The sequence below is a fragment of the Solanum tuberosum genome, unplaced genomic scaffold, assembly GCF_000226075.1.
Source record: "Solanum tuberosum cultivar DM 1-3 516 R44 unplaced genomic scaffold, SolTub_3.0 scf00162, whole genome shotgun sequence".
Taxonomy (NCBI): Eukaryota; Viridiplantae; Streptophyta; class Magnoliopsida; order Solanales; family Solanaceae; genus Solanum; species Solanum tuberosum.
This window is the reverse complement of record NW_006239088.1, coordinates 1,197,337-1,214,732: the sequence shown is the minus strand read 5'-3', so window position 1 is coordinate 1,214,732 and position 17,396 is coordinate 1,197,337. Positions and strand designations below refer to the sequence as shown.

The window sequence follows — 17,396 nt, the reverse complement described above, 5'->3', positions numbered from 1 at the left end:
AGAGATAATTTATTTAGAAGTATCATATTTCATGAAAATGTGATAATATGAGACACACACAGACATATATATATATATATATAATATATAATCTGTGCTATGAGTTTATGAAAATATCATTGAAAACATTGGATTATAATCAATTCATGCAATTTAAGATTAATTATGAAGAAGAAACTGAAATTCAATAAGTATCCAAGATCAACTAAGCTCTAGTTTTGGGAAATTTATAATTTGAGAAATTGAGGTTTCTTTGGGACTCAATAGATAAAGAAGAACCCATTGATGAAGTTCTCACATACCTTGAATGAAACCCTAGCTTGAATCTTGGAAGAAAGACTTGAAGTTTGAATCACTTTTTCTTGCCTTGAAAAGAAACTTGAGAGAGAAGAAATTGGATTTTGGGAGAATTAAGAGAGAATGAGAGATTATGGTTGTTAGGAATCCTTTATTCCCACTTAGAACAGGCCAAATACATAATTAAGAATGAAAAGAGTGGAAAAGGACTAAAACGCCCCTAGTTAACAACTGTTGGGGGGCTTCTACGGGGTATCTACGAACCATAATACCCTCTACGGTCCGTAGAACCCTGTCCATGGTACTTAGAGGAAAAAATCCTAAATTTCTGAACTTTGACCTATGAAGCCCTTTTACGATCCGTAGAATGTCTTATGACCTGTCCGGGTCGTTTGTAGAAAACTGTAACGAAATGCTTAGATTTTTAGGAAGGATCTACGAGACCTAAACCACGACTCGTAGTCCATTGAACGATCCATACTACCAAGTCGTAGAAGTAAGTCTGGGGAATATCCAAGGTTTTAGGACTTTGGTTCATGAGGTCTTTCCACGACACATAGAACCTATTACGACTCATAAATCCACTCATCTATTTTGAGCCAAACTTTCTGAAGTTTCAACTACGATTCGTGTCTATGATTCATACAACTTTATACGACTCTTAAATTCGATCGTAAATTTTGACCCAATTTTCCTGATTTCCGAAGTCTCATACACGGATGATTCCTACGAGTCGTACTACTTTCCACGACTTGTAAACTTGTCCATAGAACCCAAAATTCTGCAAATCTATATATATTTTTTGAATTGTGCAACCTTTTATTGGAACCTTTGGGGTGTTACATAAGTTTACTTAGCATTTTGAGTATCTTTAGCACAAATAACATATGGGAAGTTAGAAATTATGAAATTTCAAAATTCAATGGGAGCTCAAACCCGAAAGGTTGAAGAACGAAGGATCTTACCTCATTTTTGTCGCTCCTTAATGATTTCTAGAGAAATGAGATCTTTGCTTGGACACTGCGTGACCAATGATCTAAATCCCTTTGTCGAGAAGTTGTCGAAGAATACAAAGAACCCATATGTTGCTATCCTCAAAACATTCACGAATCTAAATGCCTATTTATTTTTGTCTATATCCATTTTTATCTTTATTTTCTTTTTGAATTGGGCTGAATCTTTTTTTGAATCAAACTTGGTACATTGAATCATTTGCTTTCCATTTTAATAAAAAAAGACCTCAAGGTCTCACTTTAATTTAAAAATAAAATAAAATTCACTATATTTCATTTACAAAAAAATAATTAAATATGCATATTCAAACACAATTTTAACTTTAAATACTAGAGTAGTATTTTTAATTTTCAAATTTTATAATTTCCATGTTGAAACTCTTAATAGGAAAAAAGAAGGATTATTTATATAAATTCACTATTTGTATTTTGTAATATTTGATTTTTGAGAGATAAAGTGGTGAGATATAAACATAGGCAGACATATATAAGGCGAAAAGAAGTAGCTCCATTGTCTGTAGTATTATTTTTCCCACAAATCTCCATTTGCCGATCTTTCCAAAGCTCAATCCCAGAAAAGCGTCACCACTGCCAGCCTTCGATCCTTCGAAAGATCCGATCAGATCTCTTTGTCTTTCTCTCACTGCACTTCTCATACTGTTTTCTTTCTCTCTACACACATACCTTTTTCTGCAACTCCATTCTCCGGTTTGTCGAAGATTCTGGAACAAGAATTTGTTAGATTCTGTGAACTATGTAATTTGTGTGCTTTCTTGTGAAAAAGGAGTCGTTTTTGTGTAGTTTGTTGTACAGTTAGGGTTTTTTTTTGGGGAAAGTTTTAGATCGTGAGCTAGGGTTTCTGAAGATCAGAAATTGATAAAATTTGGGGTTTATTCTTTATTTTTCTTGGTGTGGTGTGAGTGAGTGTATGAGGATTTGGTGTTGTTTATGTTTTGGAGAAGAAGAAGATAGTAAGAAGGGCTACAAGAGTATGAGGGACCCGATTTTGGGGAATAACGGCGACGAATCTCCAGATGAAAATTCGGCATTTGACTGGAGGAATGTTTTTGAAGGTGTCAATGTTGCAGCAGTGGTGAGTCCACAAGCGGGCGCTGCGGGTGATCTTGGTGTTCCCAAGAATGAGGAGATTGATTTTGATAGCAACTGGTTATCCAGTGAAGTGGAGGTGAAGAATGAAAATTATAGTGGTGAGAAAATGTTGGATGTTAATTTGAATTTGGGTTTGAGTGGAGAGGCTTCATCCTCAACAGTGCTGAAAGAGGATTCTGATCGTGATACCTGTAGTAAAAGGCCCAAAGTTAACTCCTTTTCGCTGTAAGACCTGCTACTGCACCTTCATTTACAATATTTTTTTTCCAATTAGTCAAATTTTATTGAATATTAGAGTGAAGTTGGCCATAGTAGAGAACTAATACAGAATTCATTTAAGCAACCCAAGCCTAATTACAAGGATCAGTTGATGTTATAGGGGCGGCTCACTAATTAATTAAGGACTCTCAAGAGTCCTGTAATTATTTCTCGTGTAGTACAGTTTTACATGTGGTCAAGAGTGTTACACTATTCACTGAGTTTTGGAGAAAGTACATTCTCACATAATTCTTTTAGAGAAAAGAACATAGTAATATTAACATGGAGTAGAATTATTTCTAAAGCTAGTTATATTTGGAATTTCAAAAGCTTAACCTAATATATAATGTTACTCTTTAATTTGATATAATCAAATTGTCTTTTGAGTTTTGAAGTAAGCCCTAAATGTAGGCCAACAACTCAAAAATGAAGACTGATTGATTAATATTCTTGCAGGGATTGGGACAACCACTTGTTGCTGGAAACCAGTTACCTATGTCCAATGAACGAGGGCGGTGGAGATATGAGTTTATCAAACTTACTTGGTGCAACAGATGCTGAGGGGAAAGATTCTAAAATGGACTATTTAGATGTGCGGATGGATCTTACTGATGACTTGTTGCATATGGTATTTACTAGTTGCCACATCCGCTCCTTCTGAGTTGCTTAATCAATAAGTGTTTATGCTAAGTTTCTGATTAAGGGAATATATGCCTCATCTGTTGCCAGGTGTTCTCCTTTTTGGACCATATTGATCTTTGTCGAGCTGCAAGTGTTTGTAGCCAGTGGAGAGCAGCTAGCTCTCACGAAGACTTTTGGCGGTATCTGAATTTTGAGAATAAACAGATATCCTCAAATCAATGTGAGTATCTTTTCCTCATATCCGTTCCTTCCACACTACTATGATCACTTCACATAAAATTCATGTTTCAATTAATTGCAACTTTTTGTTCATGTATGATGTAGTTGAGGACATGTGTCGGCGATACCCAAATGCAACAACAATCAACTTATATGGAACTCCTAATATTCACCCACTAGCAATGAAAGCTGTTTCTTCTTTAAGGTAATACTTTTTTTTATGTTGTTGTCACTACTCTAGGAATGAATCACTATAAGTGACTAATTTGATACATTTCATTGTTGCCAGGAATCTTGAGACTCTGTCATTGGGCAGAGGTCAATTGGGGGAAACATTTTTTCAAGCCTTAACAGATTGCCATGTGTTGAGGAGTTTGACCATTAATGATGCCACTCTTGGAAATGGCATTCAAGAGATACCAATTTCTCATGATAGCTTGCGTCTTCTGCAGCTAGTGAAGTGTCGTGTGCTTCGAGTTTCTATCAGGTTGTATAATATTAGTCAACAATGTTAATTTGTTAAAGTAGTTAGCGTCCAATTGTGCTTAATTGTTGGTATTCTTACAGATGTCCACAACTTGAAACGTTGTCACTTAAGCGCAGTAGCATGCCACATGCGGTGCTTAATTGCCCTCTTTTACATGACCTTGATATTGCTTCATGTCACAAACTTTCCGACGCTGCTATTCGTTCGGCTGCTACAGCATGCCCTCTTTTAGAGTCTTTGGATATGTCAAATTGTTCATGTGTCAGTGATGAAACACTGCGTGATATAGCTCAAACTTGTGGAAATCTTCGAGTTTTGGATGCTTCATACTGCCCAAACATTTCTCTTGAGGTATGTTCATTAAAATTACCTAGTACCTGAAATTGACATAGTTGGCTTATACTAACACTTGTTACTTGTTGAAGTCTGTGAGGCTGGTTATGCTGACTGTTCTCAAGCTTCATAGTTGTGAGGGCATAACATCAGCTTCCATGGCTGCCATAGCCCATAGCTATATGTTAGAGGTTTGAGTCTTTCCTCACCCTTTTCATACTGGTAGCCATGCTGTAATCAGGAGTCCTTAAATCTCATATTGAACAGTGAATTTTACTTTTTTTCAGGTTCTGGAGCTTGATAATTGCAGTTTATTGACATCAGTGTCCTTGGATCTTCCTCGCCTTCAGAGCATCAGACTAGTACATTGTCGCAAGTATGATACAGGCTTTATAGTTTCCATATCCAGTCTCAAGGGAACTTCTTTCCATCCCTTGATTGCCGTCACTCTTTTGTGCAGTAACCTACTGTTTATATTGAAACAGGTTTATTGACCTTAACTTGCATTGTGGAATGTTATCATCAATTACTGTTTCTAATTGCCCATTGCTTCATCGAATCAATATAACTTCAAGTGCACTCAAAGTAAGTTTATTCCTAGATGTTATATATTGTCACCTTATTTTATTGACTAGAATTATTCTATTCATTGGATAATAGTTCTCTCCTTTATTATTCCACAGAAATTAGTTTTGCAGAAGCAGGAAAGCTTGACAACAATTGCATTACAGTGTCCGAATTTGCTAGAAGTAGACCTTACTGAGTGTGAATCGCTCACCAATTCTATTTGTGAAGTTTTCAGTGATGGTGGTGGCTGTCCTGTGCTTAAATCCTTAGTTCTAGATAACTGTGAGGTTGGCAATTTTAGTTCCTCGTTGTTAACTTGTGCATTCTTGGTTGTTAACTAGAGGATGTGTTGCTGAACATGATTTTTCTAAATCTAATTACGATATATATGATCTCTTCTTAGTTTTGCTTGTCAACGGAAGGTGGTTCACTTAAAATCTTGGCAGTTGATCTGTGCAGAGTACATTTTTCATTAAGAGCTTGTTTTTGTCCTCACGTATGTCAATGTGGTTGTGGACCTATGATCATAGTGCCATTTTTGCTTTTCTTGTAACACATACTGTGATTCTTTTTTATGCATGTTTCCAAGTAAATAAATCTAGTACTGAATTCTGACAATCAATGATCAGGTATTTTAATGAGTAATCATGAAAGATGATGAAATGAAAAAGTATGATCCAAGTGTACTGACTGTTGTGTCATCTGGTTGTGCTTTCTTGTTTGCCGTAAGCCTGGGAAGCTGTGCTACTGGGTGCACTAAGGGCTTGTTTGATATGAGGGATAAGAGATTACTGATCCCAGGATTTGTTTTAGGATGAGTTTATCCCATGTTTGGTTGGGATAAAATCGCGGGATAACTTATCCCGGGATTGTAGTGTCATTCTTATCCCACATTGAGGGTGGGATAACAATTCCTGGATAACTTGTTGCGAGAATCTCCTTCAATAACTCAGACAAGTTAAAAAATATTAAAATTGTTCAAGAGGTGAAGCGGGAAAGATGAAAAGTTCTAATTCCTTTGTTTTGGCATTAAGGATAGTGATTATGTATTCCTAGATTTACCAGTAGTATTTATGTTATACTCACATTTCCAAATTAACTTGAAGTATATTTATCTTGTCAAAATATAACTATTAGGGTAAACGTCTTTCTTGGTATCATAAGCTCTAAGTTTCTTTCAACATTTTGATTAGATACATGGGAGTTCTTAAGGGGACGGTTTAAGGCTTTAAGCTGAAGTAGAACATGAGAACTATTGCCCAGATGGGAGAAGAAAATAGTTCACCTTTTTTTTCCTGATTCAATGCTAGAGCTGAAGTCGCGCCATTTCAAAAAAAAATGTCAAATCGGAATTTTCTTTTGAAGCTTGATGAAAATATGTACTCCTCTCCCAATCAAGATTCCCTTTTATTGATTTGGTGATCAAGAAAGTAAGGCTGAATTAGGTTTGGGTTTGACATTTTTGAGAGATGTACAAAATAATGAACTAAATTTGTCAATATTGTGGTAGACTATTGAAGAAATTCACAACAAATCAAGTATTATATTTCGGTTACCCATTCTCCCTCCCCCGTGCCCCCTCCCCCCTCCTGGGAAAGGGGGGGAGGGACCGGGTGAGAGAAAGAGTAATATATTCAAGTTGCGACCTCCCGGGGAAAAGGGGGCTGAGAGAGGGAAAGGTTTCCACTGTTTTAGAATGGGTCCTGATTAGCATTCACCTTCTGTGTTCTCTTTTCTGCCAGATCTGTTTTAGGCTAACACCTATTCAGAAAAGTTTTTTTTTTTTTAATATTGGAAGTGATATATTTCTGCCTATTCAACTTGAAAGATCCGGCTGTATCTATGTAACATTTGTATTGTTGTTATGGTCTAAATCTAATTACGGTCTTTTCTTTTTTTCAGAGCTTGACACTTGTGGCTTTCTGCAGCACTTCTTTGGTTTCTCTTTCACTTGGTGGTTGCCGTGCTTTAATTTCTCTTGCACTTAGTTGCCGATATCTTGAACAAGTCTCTTTAGATGGTTGTGATCATCTTGAAGTAGCATCATTTTGCCCAGTAAGTGATCATCGGGTCCTTCCTCTTTTCTTTACCTCATCTCTGGGTTTGAGACTGGAGTTGTATGTTCACCTGCTGATTTTATGATTGTTAATTTGTTACACATGCATTTTTTTCTTTATTTATACCCAAATGGTTGATAAAGGTGTTCTCTTATTCCAGGTTGGTCTTAGGTCACTTAATCTTGGTATATGCCCCAAAATGAATATGCTCCATATTGAAGCTCCACAAATGGCTTCACTTGAGCTGAAGGGCTGTGGTGTGCTATCTGAAGCATCTATTAATTGCCCCCTGTTAACCTCTTTTGATGCTTCATTCTGCAGGTTGCTTACTTTCTCTCGCTTGTCACACGTGCATATTTGTTTTAGTTCTGTCACATCTCATTAATTTCTTTCCATATATGCAGCCAACTCAAGGATGATTGTTTATCTGCCACGACTTCGTCGTGCCCCCTCATCGAGTCATTAGTATTAATGTCATGTCCATCTGTTGGCTGTGATGGACTCCTCTCTTTGCAGTCCCTCCCAAACTTGACCTACCTTGATCTATCCTATACGTTTTTGGTTACCTTGCAACCTGTTTATGAATCATGCTTGCAGTTAAAGGTAACTTCTATCGCCTAAGCATATTATCACTTTCTCCATTACAGTGGGAAGCTAGATGAACTTGATTTAACATGCTCTATTTTGTGGAAAAAGTATGCCTATTTATCCAGTCTGGACTTGCACTCTTCTAGATATATGGGCCACTTTCCTATCTTTTTTTCTATGGGTATCAAAGGGATGGGTTGGCTTAAGTTTGTGCTGGTCAAAATACCTAACTACAAAATTTACTCATGTTAAGATGGGATGAACACAGGGTCATAAGCCATTTACTTTAATCTCTCCTTTTCCTTTTTCTGTTCTCCTTTTTTCCCACTTGCAGTAAAAGCTAAAACACCAGGATGCATGTAACAATTTGTGAATCAGTTCTGACTGATTGAAAGCTTACTTCAGTAGAACTGTGATTCTATTTTGACTATTACAAATTTAATAATCATTGTTTGTGGCCATATTTTTGGGGAACTAGAAGTGCTTTTTTTTTCCTTCAGTTTTTTGGCAGTTAAGGTGTTTGACCATTCTTCTTGGAAAAGAAATGTGATCTTTAGTACCATAAGCTGTTTCTCTGTTGTGGCGAAGAAGTCAAATTTGAAGTTTTTCATTAAGAAGAACCAAAAGTTTAATTTTTCAATACAAAATACCATTATAATTTTCTTACCAAGTTATACCACAGTTCTGACAAGTGACAACTGTATTAATTTAAAGAGGGAAGCCCGGTGCATTAAGCTTGCGCTATGCGCTGGGTCTGGAGAAGGGCCGGATCACTAGGGTCTATTATACGTAGCCTTACCCAGCATTTCTGTGAGAGGTTGTTTCCCATTCACATGGCAACAACGTAATCGGTTATGCCAAGGCTCCCCTTCGACAACTATATTGATTTATTATTGAAAAAGCATTTCTGTTTTCAAAGTGAATCATCAGCTCTGTACAAAGAATAAGAAGTAAATTAAGCCAATGCATTAGATCAAGTGTAAGTGATAACACAGATTTAAAGTAACATCAGTAGAATAGAAAGCTGACAATCATGGATACCAGAAAGAGCTAGGAAACAGCTAAAAGCAAGCTTAGGCTTTAGCTTTTACCTGCTCTGGAGGATCTGGAGCAACAGAAACTGTAAAGAGCAATAAGAAAACTTGTAAGAGGTTTCCATTTTGCATTGAAAAGAACTCTAGTCGAGGGCAAGGGAAAGAGAGTCAACAAAGTATAGAATAAGATTGTAGATTGTTGGACTTCTAAAATCTACAATTATATTAGCTGTTGATGGAGTAGGATATTCTAATGCCATTCCAGGACTGATGATGTTGTCTCTGTTCTCAAATAGTTCTGTGCCACTTGGTTGGGTTGTTTATAAATGCACTTGTTAAATATTACGAAACTGTAGACTAGAATTGCCACCTTAACTCTTTCATTATTGGCCCTCCTTTTTAGACCCTTGAAGATGGCCGGCCTGGAATTGTGGAGATCCAGTTACTTTAGGCATTCTGTCATTCATTTTTATTTTGGAGCGTAACATCTGAATATTTCTACTTTCCAACAGATGCTATAATTTTTGTCCATATCCAATGTTTGCCATTGTCTTGTGCCCAATTTGTTTCAGTGCAAGGGAATGAGTTCCTTGTATGCAGAATTTCTAGTGCTATATCTGAAATTTTCTGATGAGACTCTAGTTTAGTAACACAAGTGTGTTTCTCTTTCTCACTGCACTAGGCACATCCTTATTGCGTTTGGGATAAAACTTTTTGGATCTGCATGATACATTGATGGGCTTTTTTGGCTTACTGCCCCACCACCCCCACCCCTCCTTTTTTTTTTTAACCCCTCTCTAAGCTTATATATATATGTTATGTTGTAGGTCCTAAAGTTGCAAGCATGCAAGTATCTCACTGATACATCTTTGGAACCCCTCTATAAAGAAAATGCTCTCCCAGCCCTTTGTGAGTTGGATTTGTCGTATGGGACCTTATGCCAATCAGCCATTGAGGAATTGCTTGCTTGCTGCACACATTTGAGTCATGTCAGCTTGAATGGATGTATTAATATGCATGATTTAAATTGGGGATTTACTGGAGATCAACTGTCGCATATACCCAGTGTTAGTATACCTCATGGATCTTCCCTGGGAGAACAGCAGTTGCCAAATGAACAACCAAAGCGTTTGCTAGAGAACCTTAACTGTGTAGGCTGCCCAAATATAAAAAAGGTGTTTATTCCTATGGCACAAGGTTTCCTTTTGTCATCATTAAACCTTTCCCTGTCTGCGAATTTGAAGGAGGTTGATATAGCTTGTTACAACTTGTGCGTTCTCAATTTGAGGTATTTTCTTTAGCAATATGATTTCGTAGGTTAATGTTGTATCAATGGCTTTATTTTCATGATCATAGTTGTTACTTAATTATGTTCTCTTGTTCAGCAATTGCTGTTCATTGGAATCATTGCAACTGGAATGTCCAAGATTAAGTAGCCTCTTTCTTCAGGTATTCTTGCATCTTCAATTTGGCATTTTCTTTGCTGGCTTTTTAATTGTTGTAGTGGTAGCTTTGCTGCAAAAGTGTTCTTTCTAGTTGGTCTTTATCATTTTGCTTGTGCTTTTTTTCCCCTGTTGAGGTAGTAATAGTTTTTTACCTTAGCATGAAGGATATGCAAACTGTACAACCATTACAAATGTCAGTCCCCTTCCTACCTTGTAGGGACTTTATGAGTTATATCAATGATTCAACTTCATTTACAATTTCCTTTTTACACCAAAGACTCATCCATTTAGGATAGGAGGATCCTCGTTGGTCTATTTTACAAAACATTCTCGTCTGCCTCTGGTTCAGTAGGTTGGTATGGAGAATATGCATACCCTTAAGCTTGATATTCTGTAGAGAGAACTTGAGCTCCTAATCAAGTCGCTAATGGGATTGTATTGTAAGATCTAATAGCTAGCTGCATATTGTCTTAGGAGTACTCAAATTAACACAGTGGTCTACTAAAATAACAAGTAATCCTAATACTCTTCATGGTCTTCCTAGGAATTCATGTGGATAGATAATAAACATTTTTCAAATTTGGAAGTGTTAGAAGTCCTTAGGGATGGCATGTAGTTTGGGGGCATCGTGCCTATATTTCTTGGAGCATGATGTACTTGTGTTAAAATTACTGAAATGAGAATTTGAACTCTCAACTGATGCTTATTTGCTTGAATATTGGAACTGCAAGTGAGAACTGAAGTCTTAGTTTTTTTTTTCTTTAGAAGTTTTTGCTTTCTCTGAGCTGTATTTCCGTTGTTGCTTCTATCATTACACGCCTCGGACTTACCTCAAAGACATGCCACTTTCTAGTGTAGAGCTCGTGAAATCGATTGCCTTTCTTTCCATCATGTCTTGTTAAAAACTACTTTGATGAACTCCCTTGAAAAATCGTTGGCACACCCGGAAGGTGCTTGTGCAATTGAAATTCTTCTGACACAATTGTGATGTGGAGTTATTCTGTACTCTTGCTTTTGTTGTCCTACAGTCCTGCAACATTGATGAGGAAGCTGTTGAAGCTGCCGTATCACGATGTACGATGCTTGAGACGCTTGACGTTCGTTTTTGTCCCAAGGTCAGGAGTACTTTTGATGTTAAGAATATGCCCTGTATTGATTTTTGTGTATCATTTTATTGATACAAACAAGGGCTCTTTTGTGAATTTGCTGATAATCCTTTTTTCCACTTAAACAGATTTGTCCACTGAACATGACGAGGTTGCGGGTTGCATGTCCCAGTTTGAAACGCATCTTCAGCAGCCTAGTCCCATCATGAGGCAAAATGAAATATTTGATATGTTTGTGTAGGCTGGCTAGGGACATAATATTTGACTACAGAGGTTCATATTTTATGTATAGTTAGCTATTTATGTTGCTGTGATTGGTGAAACGTACAGCGAGCTTCATACATGTAACACCTTAATGTTTTGGTGTTGGCTTTCACATTTTATGATTTGGTTAGCGCACTTAATGCAACTTTATTCAGATCTCATGGATGAAGAAAATAAACTGGAGCCTTGTAAAGGGAAATATTAGTTAATAGTGGCCTGCTTGCCCTTTTCAGTTAATGGGAAAAACGCAGGTTGCCAGGCTCAAGTGTGTAAATTTTGGTTGCCCCTAAAAATAAGGTTACAAAATATAGCCCAAAAATAGAGTAGTCAGTCGGCTCATGTCTTTGGGATGCAAAAAGTAATCTCTGCGTTCCCTTTTTTTAGCCTAAGCTTATTTCGCTTATAGTTTGTTTGATACCATTACAATATTATTGATACTCAATTTTTATCGACTTATATTTCATTTGGGTTGTTATTTGATTAAGTAAATGTTTTCAAAACTAATTTCCTATATATATATATATATATATATGTAAGCTATTTAATTTTATCTAATTAATCATATTTAATACTCATATTTTATAATAGAAATATTATTTTTGTTCTTGTAGCTATGTACTTTTATTAATTGTTAATTTGAAATAACGATTTTTGTATATTATTTATGTTTGTTTAGTATCTAATATATAAATATAATTTAATGAAGCGTGTATTTCTTTTATATGGGAAGTTATTATTTTACATGATAAATATTCATCTATTTTCTATTTAATATATGTAGTATTTTATTAATTAGATTGTAATCTTTTCATTTTGCTCCAAATTATTTAAGTTATACCTATTTCCCGTCCAAATTTATTCCAGTTTTAGCCAACTTAAACCAAATGTGGCCTAGTTATATATTCCAATTTTAATCTCATCCGTTCATTTTGTATTGATCAATGACCGTGACTTAATCTCCATCCTCTTTCCTATTCAATTAACCAAATCCCTAAGGGTCGGTTTGGAAAGCCACCGGATAATTGGAATTGGTGCAACTACCAGCATAGTAATTACACAACATAGTAATTAGGTTGACCTGTTTGTTTGCCATAATGTAATTACAAATGCGCTGTTTGATCGCACAATTGCAATAATAAGATTATATTAAATTTTAAAATTATAATTAGTTATCTAAAATAAAAAATTTATATTAGACAAATAAGAGACTTTATAAATGAAAAATAATCAAATATTTAAGATATATATTATCTTTTGAAAATATTTAATCAACAAACATATGTTTTGAACTACTCCTCCATCCCAATTAGTTGATCACTTTCCTTTTTACGCATAATAAAAAATCATAAATAAGATAATTTTACTAATTCACCTCTTAAGAAACTTCTTGAAATTTTTACAAATAAATGTGAACACTTTCAAAAAGAATTAATTGTAAGGGTAATATATGAAAAATTTAATCAATACTTTCTTGATTTAGTAAGATGATCAACTAATATGGGACAACTATTTTTAGTAAGATGATCAACTAATATGGGATGGATGGAGTAATATTATAAAAAAAAATTGTTTTATATTTTTCAAATTAGTATATATTTGTTGTAAAATATGAATAATATACTACAAGAAATATAGACAAAGATATATGGGGAGTAGAATGTAGAGATCATCTTATTCAAATGTCTTCATGTCTCATGTGTGTATTTTACAATGGTGAATGAACAACCCTATTTTAGGTTGAGAAATCATTCCAAAAGTCACCATATTAAGTATCATAATAAATAGATACATTCTTATCCAAAAAGGTTCATAAAACCTAGGGAATACACATAGATGATAAGTATAAGTTTATGGATAAACTCAATGGACAATCCATTTAGTCCAATGAATTTATAACACTCCCCCTTGGATGTCCATGGATAATGTGCCTCGTTAAAACCTTACTAGGAAAAACCCAGTGAGAAAAAGGCTAGTGAAAGAAAAAAAGTACACACATCTCATAATACGCTTTGAGTGTTGCCTCATTAAAAACTTTACCAGGAAAATTCAATTGGGACAAAAGCATGGTTAAGAAAAAGAGTACAACGCGTATTTCACTTCCCCTGATGAAACCTTTACTTGATATCTCGGAGATGACGCATTCCAATCTTATATCTCAACTTTTCAAATGTTGATGTTGGCAATGTCTTAGTGAATAAATCTGTAAGATTATCACTTGAACAGATCTATTGAACTTCTATCTCACAATTTTATTGAAGATCATGTGTGAAGAAGAACTTTGGTGAAACGTATTTTATCCAGTCTTCTTTGATGTATCCTCCCTTCAATCGAGCTATACATGCACCATTATCTTCATACATGATGGCTGGAATACCCCATTTCAAAGAGGAATTACACAGTTCTCGGCATCTGCATAATCAATAATCTCTATGTGCACCAATTGCACTAATACATGATATTTTTAAATCATTTTCATATGATCGGAATTAATATCTTTCCTTTTTTAAATAATCTTACAACCATTGAGGTACTCAATGAAATTGCTTTAAGACCTTTTAAATTCTTCAAGGATTTTCATATAACCTTCATCATCTAGCTAGACATGACAATCAGTCATTACACATATTCAAGCATTTCATCAATTGTCATACTGAAACAAGCCTCATAGCATCCACCATAGGAGAATATATCTCCATTTAATAATGTCAGGACTTTTGCGAAAATTCTTTATGCCCCAAGGCACAAACCGTACTTTATATCTTACGGTTATACTTTCACATAATGATTCATTTGTACCCTACTTGACATTATATCTTGACCCATGGACTATAAGTCCAAAACATCACTTTTAAAAGTGAAGCATACTTTATTTGAATTGTGCATTTCATTTGGCCAATCATTTATATGTCCACATTATATGACAAATTTGAATTCAAGATCCTCTTCATCATCTGTAGCATTGAGCGCTACTTCATATCAAAAATACCGTCGACGGTCTTTTGACTCAATTCCAATACGACATAATTTATCGAGATCTCTTCATATTTCATCATTTCAGGTACCTGAACCTTTGTCAAGATTTTTATGAAGTGTTATGTCATCGTGCTCCTTTTAAAGCACTTGCCTCATTATCATGACCATCTTGATTATTTGCTCCTCTCCTTCCTTAAGAAGTTTTTCATTTGGAATCGATTGGTCTATCACGCTTCATGCGTACCATAAACTTTGTCCCTTAAGAACTTCTCACTGGCATTTGCAGCTGGATTGCAAATTCATTTGGCAATTAATTTGCAACATTATGCAAATGAATTATCTCTTGAACTTCAAATTCACTTTTTTACGAGGATCTAGATAATTCATCTCATAATTTTTAGCTGTCAATCATCTCTTCCCCTAATGTTAGAAAATCTAACATTCACCCCAACCTCACTTGGGAATCCATCTTTGTGCGTGGTGGAGCAATTAAATCAGATATCGCACATTCAAACTTTAGATGAAAATTATTTGGTTCCTGACCCTAAACTAATTTTGATGGGGAAACCTTGTTGGCTTGATACATACATGTGTCGCTACATGTTAAATAAACTCATCGCATACCAAATTTTATTTGAGAGTTTCGTTCTCATACCCAAGGTTTAGCTATAATTGGAGGCATACAATTTTTCCTAAACCAACCAGCATTATCAATATAATTTCATAGTTTGAAATTGTGCTCTTAATTTAACAATTAGAGTAGACAACCTTACAAAAATCAATTTGTAAGATGACAACAAAGCACATGTGACCATCCCATAGATGCATTTATCATATAGTTGCAAACGGTCCACATGACAGGTGAACGGGTCCATATTCAGCTTTTTATATGTTTCAAAAATCTCAGGGAATACAATCCCAACCTTAACTGGTATAATGATACAATGATCATTTTATCATGAGAACAAGCAACACAAGAGAATTATTGAAGAGTCTTTTATTTCTTCATCATAAAGTCACATGAATTCTCAGTTACTTTTGCATCACATTTGAACCGGAATGGCCAACCAGTCATGCCAACTGGTCTTTGTTTTTCTCAAACCTCCTATAGAGGTGAGTTGCGTCATATATCATTTTTCTCAAACCTCCCCTAGAGGTGAGTAGTGGCATATATTCAACCCATAATGATTTATCACATCTTGATCCATTCTCTTTTTGAATGATCGAGCATTCACAATGCTTATCACAAGTCACATTCTCTTCAAGGAATGAACTAATCATTTATATGTGCTTTATAAATTTTCATTACAAGCACATTGTCATGTCTTTGAAATTCAACATTTTTGTATGACCCACCTCAACATCACTTTGAAAGTCAAGTGTACCACCACTTTATCTTCCTTTCTTTTAATGGAGGATTTTTATATTATTAGGCCGCACAATAGCCACACGTCCAATGACCTTTCATACCATATGATGATAAGAATTACCTTCACATTTTGAAGGACCATTTCCTTTTATAATTACCTCAATGATAACTATTATAATTATTTCCCTCAACGCCCTTATTCATATATTCAATCACTTGTCTTATTTCATACTTACTATTCACTACTACCATATTCATATGATAGAATGGAGCAATTGGACGGATTTCAAACTTATCATGTATTGCTACCACATTGGCCTCAGGGAATGAAGCAAATTCAACGGGACGAATTTCATGGCTTTTCATCAAAGCCTTAGTCATCATTATATCATCGCTATGGTGCATTGACTCAAACTCAATGCCTTACCCATATAAGGCGTGTTAGGCCATAATTCTACAGGACTCGAACCCAATCCTTATCATCATGGTTCATCAAAACTTAAATTGATGTCTTACCCTCTTGGTGCGATAGAAATGAATCTACTGTCTTACCCTCAAACGTTTTTCATTATGGTGCATCCAGACTTTACCTGATGTCTTACCTTTTTGGTGCGATGAGACTTGAATCCACCGTCTTACCCTTAACCAATGGTATAATAGACCGAAGTACAACATGACTCACCCTTTGAATCTTTCAGAATAATCAAAATAATATTTAAATTCATGCTACTAAAACTTTATACCTTCTTCCATTTAAGAAATTTTGTAGAGCATGTCATATTCAACCAGTAGTAGTATATGTCTTTGGTTCCTGGTCAATGTTAGCAACCGAACACTATTCTATTCTAAATCATAAAAAGATTCTAGAAAATACATACTTGATTTTATGCATATTATACCTTGATTCCAGTAGTTATCATTTTTTCTTCTTGATTCTCATAACAAGATCAACCAAAACATGAGCTAAAAAAAAAACTAAAACTCAATCTCAATTGGCTAGAGTCTCGTGCTGATAACGTGTTGTAAAATATGAATAATATACTACAAGAAATATAGACAAAGATATATAGGGAGTAGAATGTAGAGATCATCTTATTCAAATGCCTTCATGTCTCATGTGTGTATTTTACAATGGTGAATGAACAACCCTATTTATAGGTTGAAAAATCATTCCAAAAGTCACCATATTAATTGTCATAATAAATAGATACATTTTTATCCAAAAAGGTTCATAGAACCTAGGGAATACACATAGATGATAAGTATAATTAGTTTATGGATAAACTCAATGGACAATCCATTTAGTTCAATGAATTTATAACAATATTAATTAAATTAATAATAAAAACTGAAAGTAAAAGATGAACATCATAAAATACATGTTTACAAATAGGTTAACATTATAAATATAATATCATAAATTATGAAATATTTGACAAAAAAAATAATCTATCAAGTCTAACTAAAAAATAAATGACTTTCTATATGAATATCAAGTCAATATGACTAAAGCAAATGAAATTCAAAATATAACAGAAGTTCTAAATTCGAAAAGAAATTTAATGTAATATTCTTATGTCAAATTTCAACATAACATACATATATAAATGCGATTTATAAAAAAAGATAAGCGT

General features: G+C 34.8%; 1 protein-coding gene across 1 annotated transcript; it reads left to right on the top strand.

Moving 5' to 3' along the window:
• The first annotated feature begins 1,772 nt into the window (after positions 1–1,772).
• On the top strand, positions 1,773–11,581 carry LOC102599507 (F-box/LRR-repeat protein 15). Its single transcript, XM_006353800.2, has 17 exons — positions 1,773–2,645; positions 3,135–3,306; positions 3,408–3,540; positions 3,645–3,744; positions 3,829–4,026; positions 4,107–4,377; positions 4,452–4,550; positions 4,647–4,735; positions 4,845–4,944; positions 5,043–5,213; positions 6,829–6,981; positions 7,144–7,304; positions 7,388–7,586; positions 9,433–9,893; positions 9,991–10,054; positions 11,079–11,165; positions 11,285–11,581. The coding sequence occupies exons 1-17, from the start codon at positions 2,239–2,241 to the stop codon at positions 11,363–11,365; spliced, it is 2,946 nt and encodes a 981-aa protein (XP_006353862.1). The 5' UTR covers positions 1,773–2,238; the 3' UTR covers positions 11,366–11,581.
• The last annotated feature ends 5,815 nt before the right edge of the window (positions 11,582–17,396 follow it).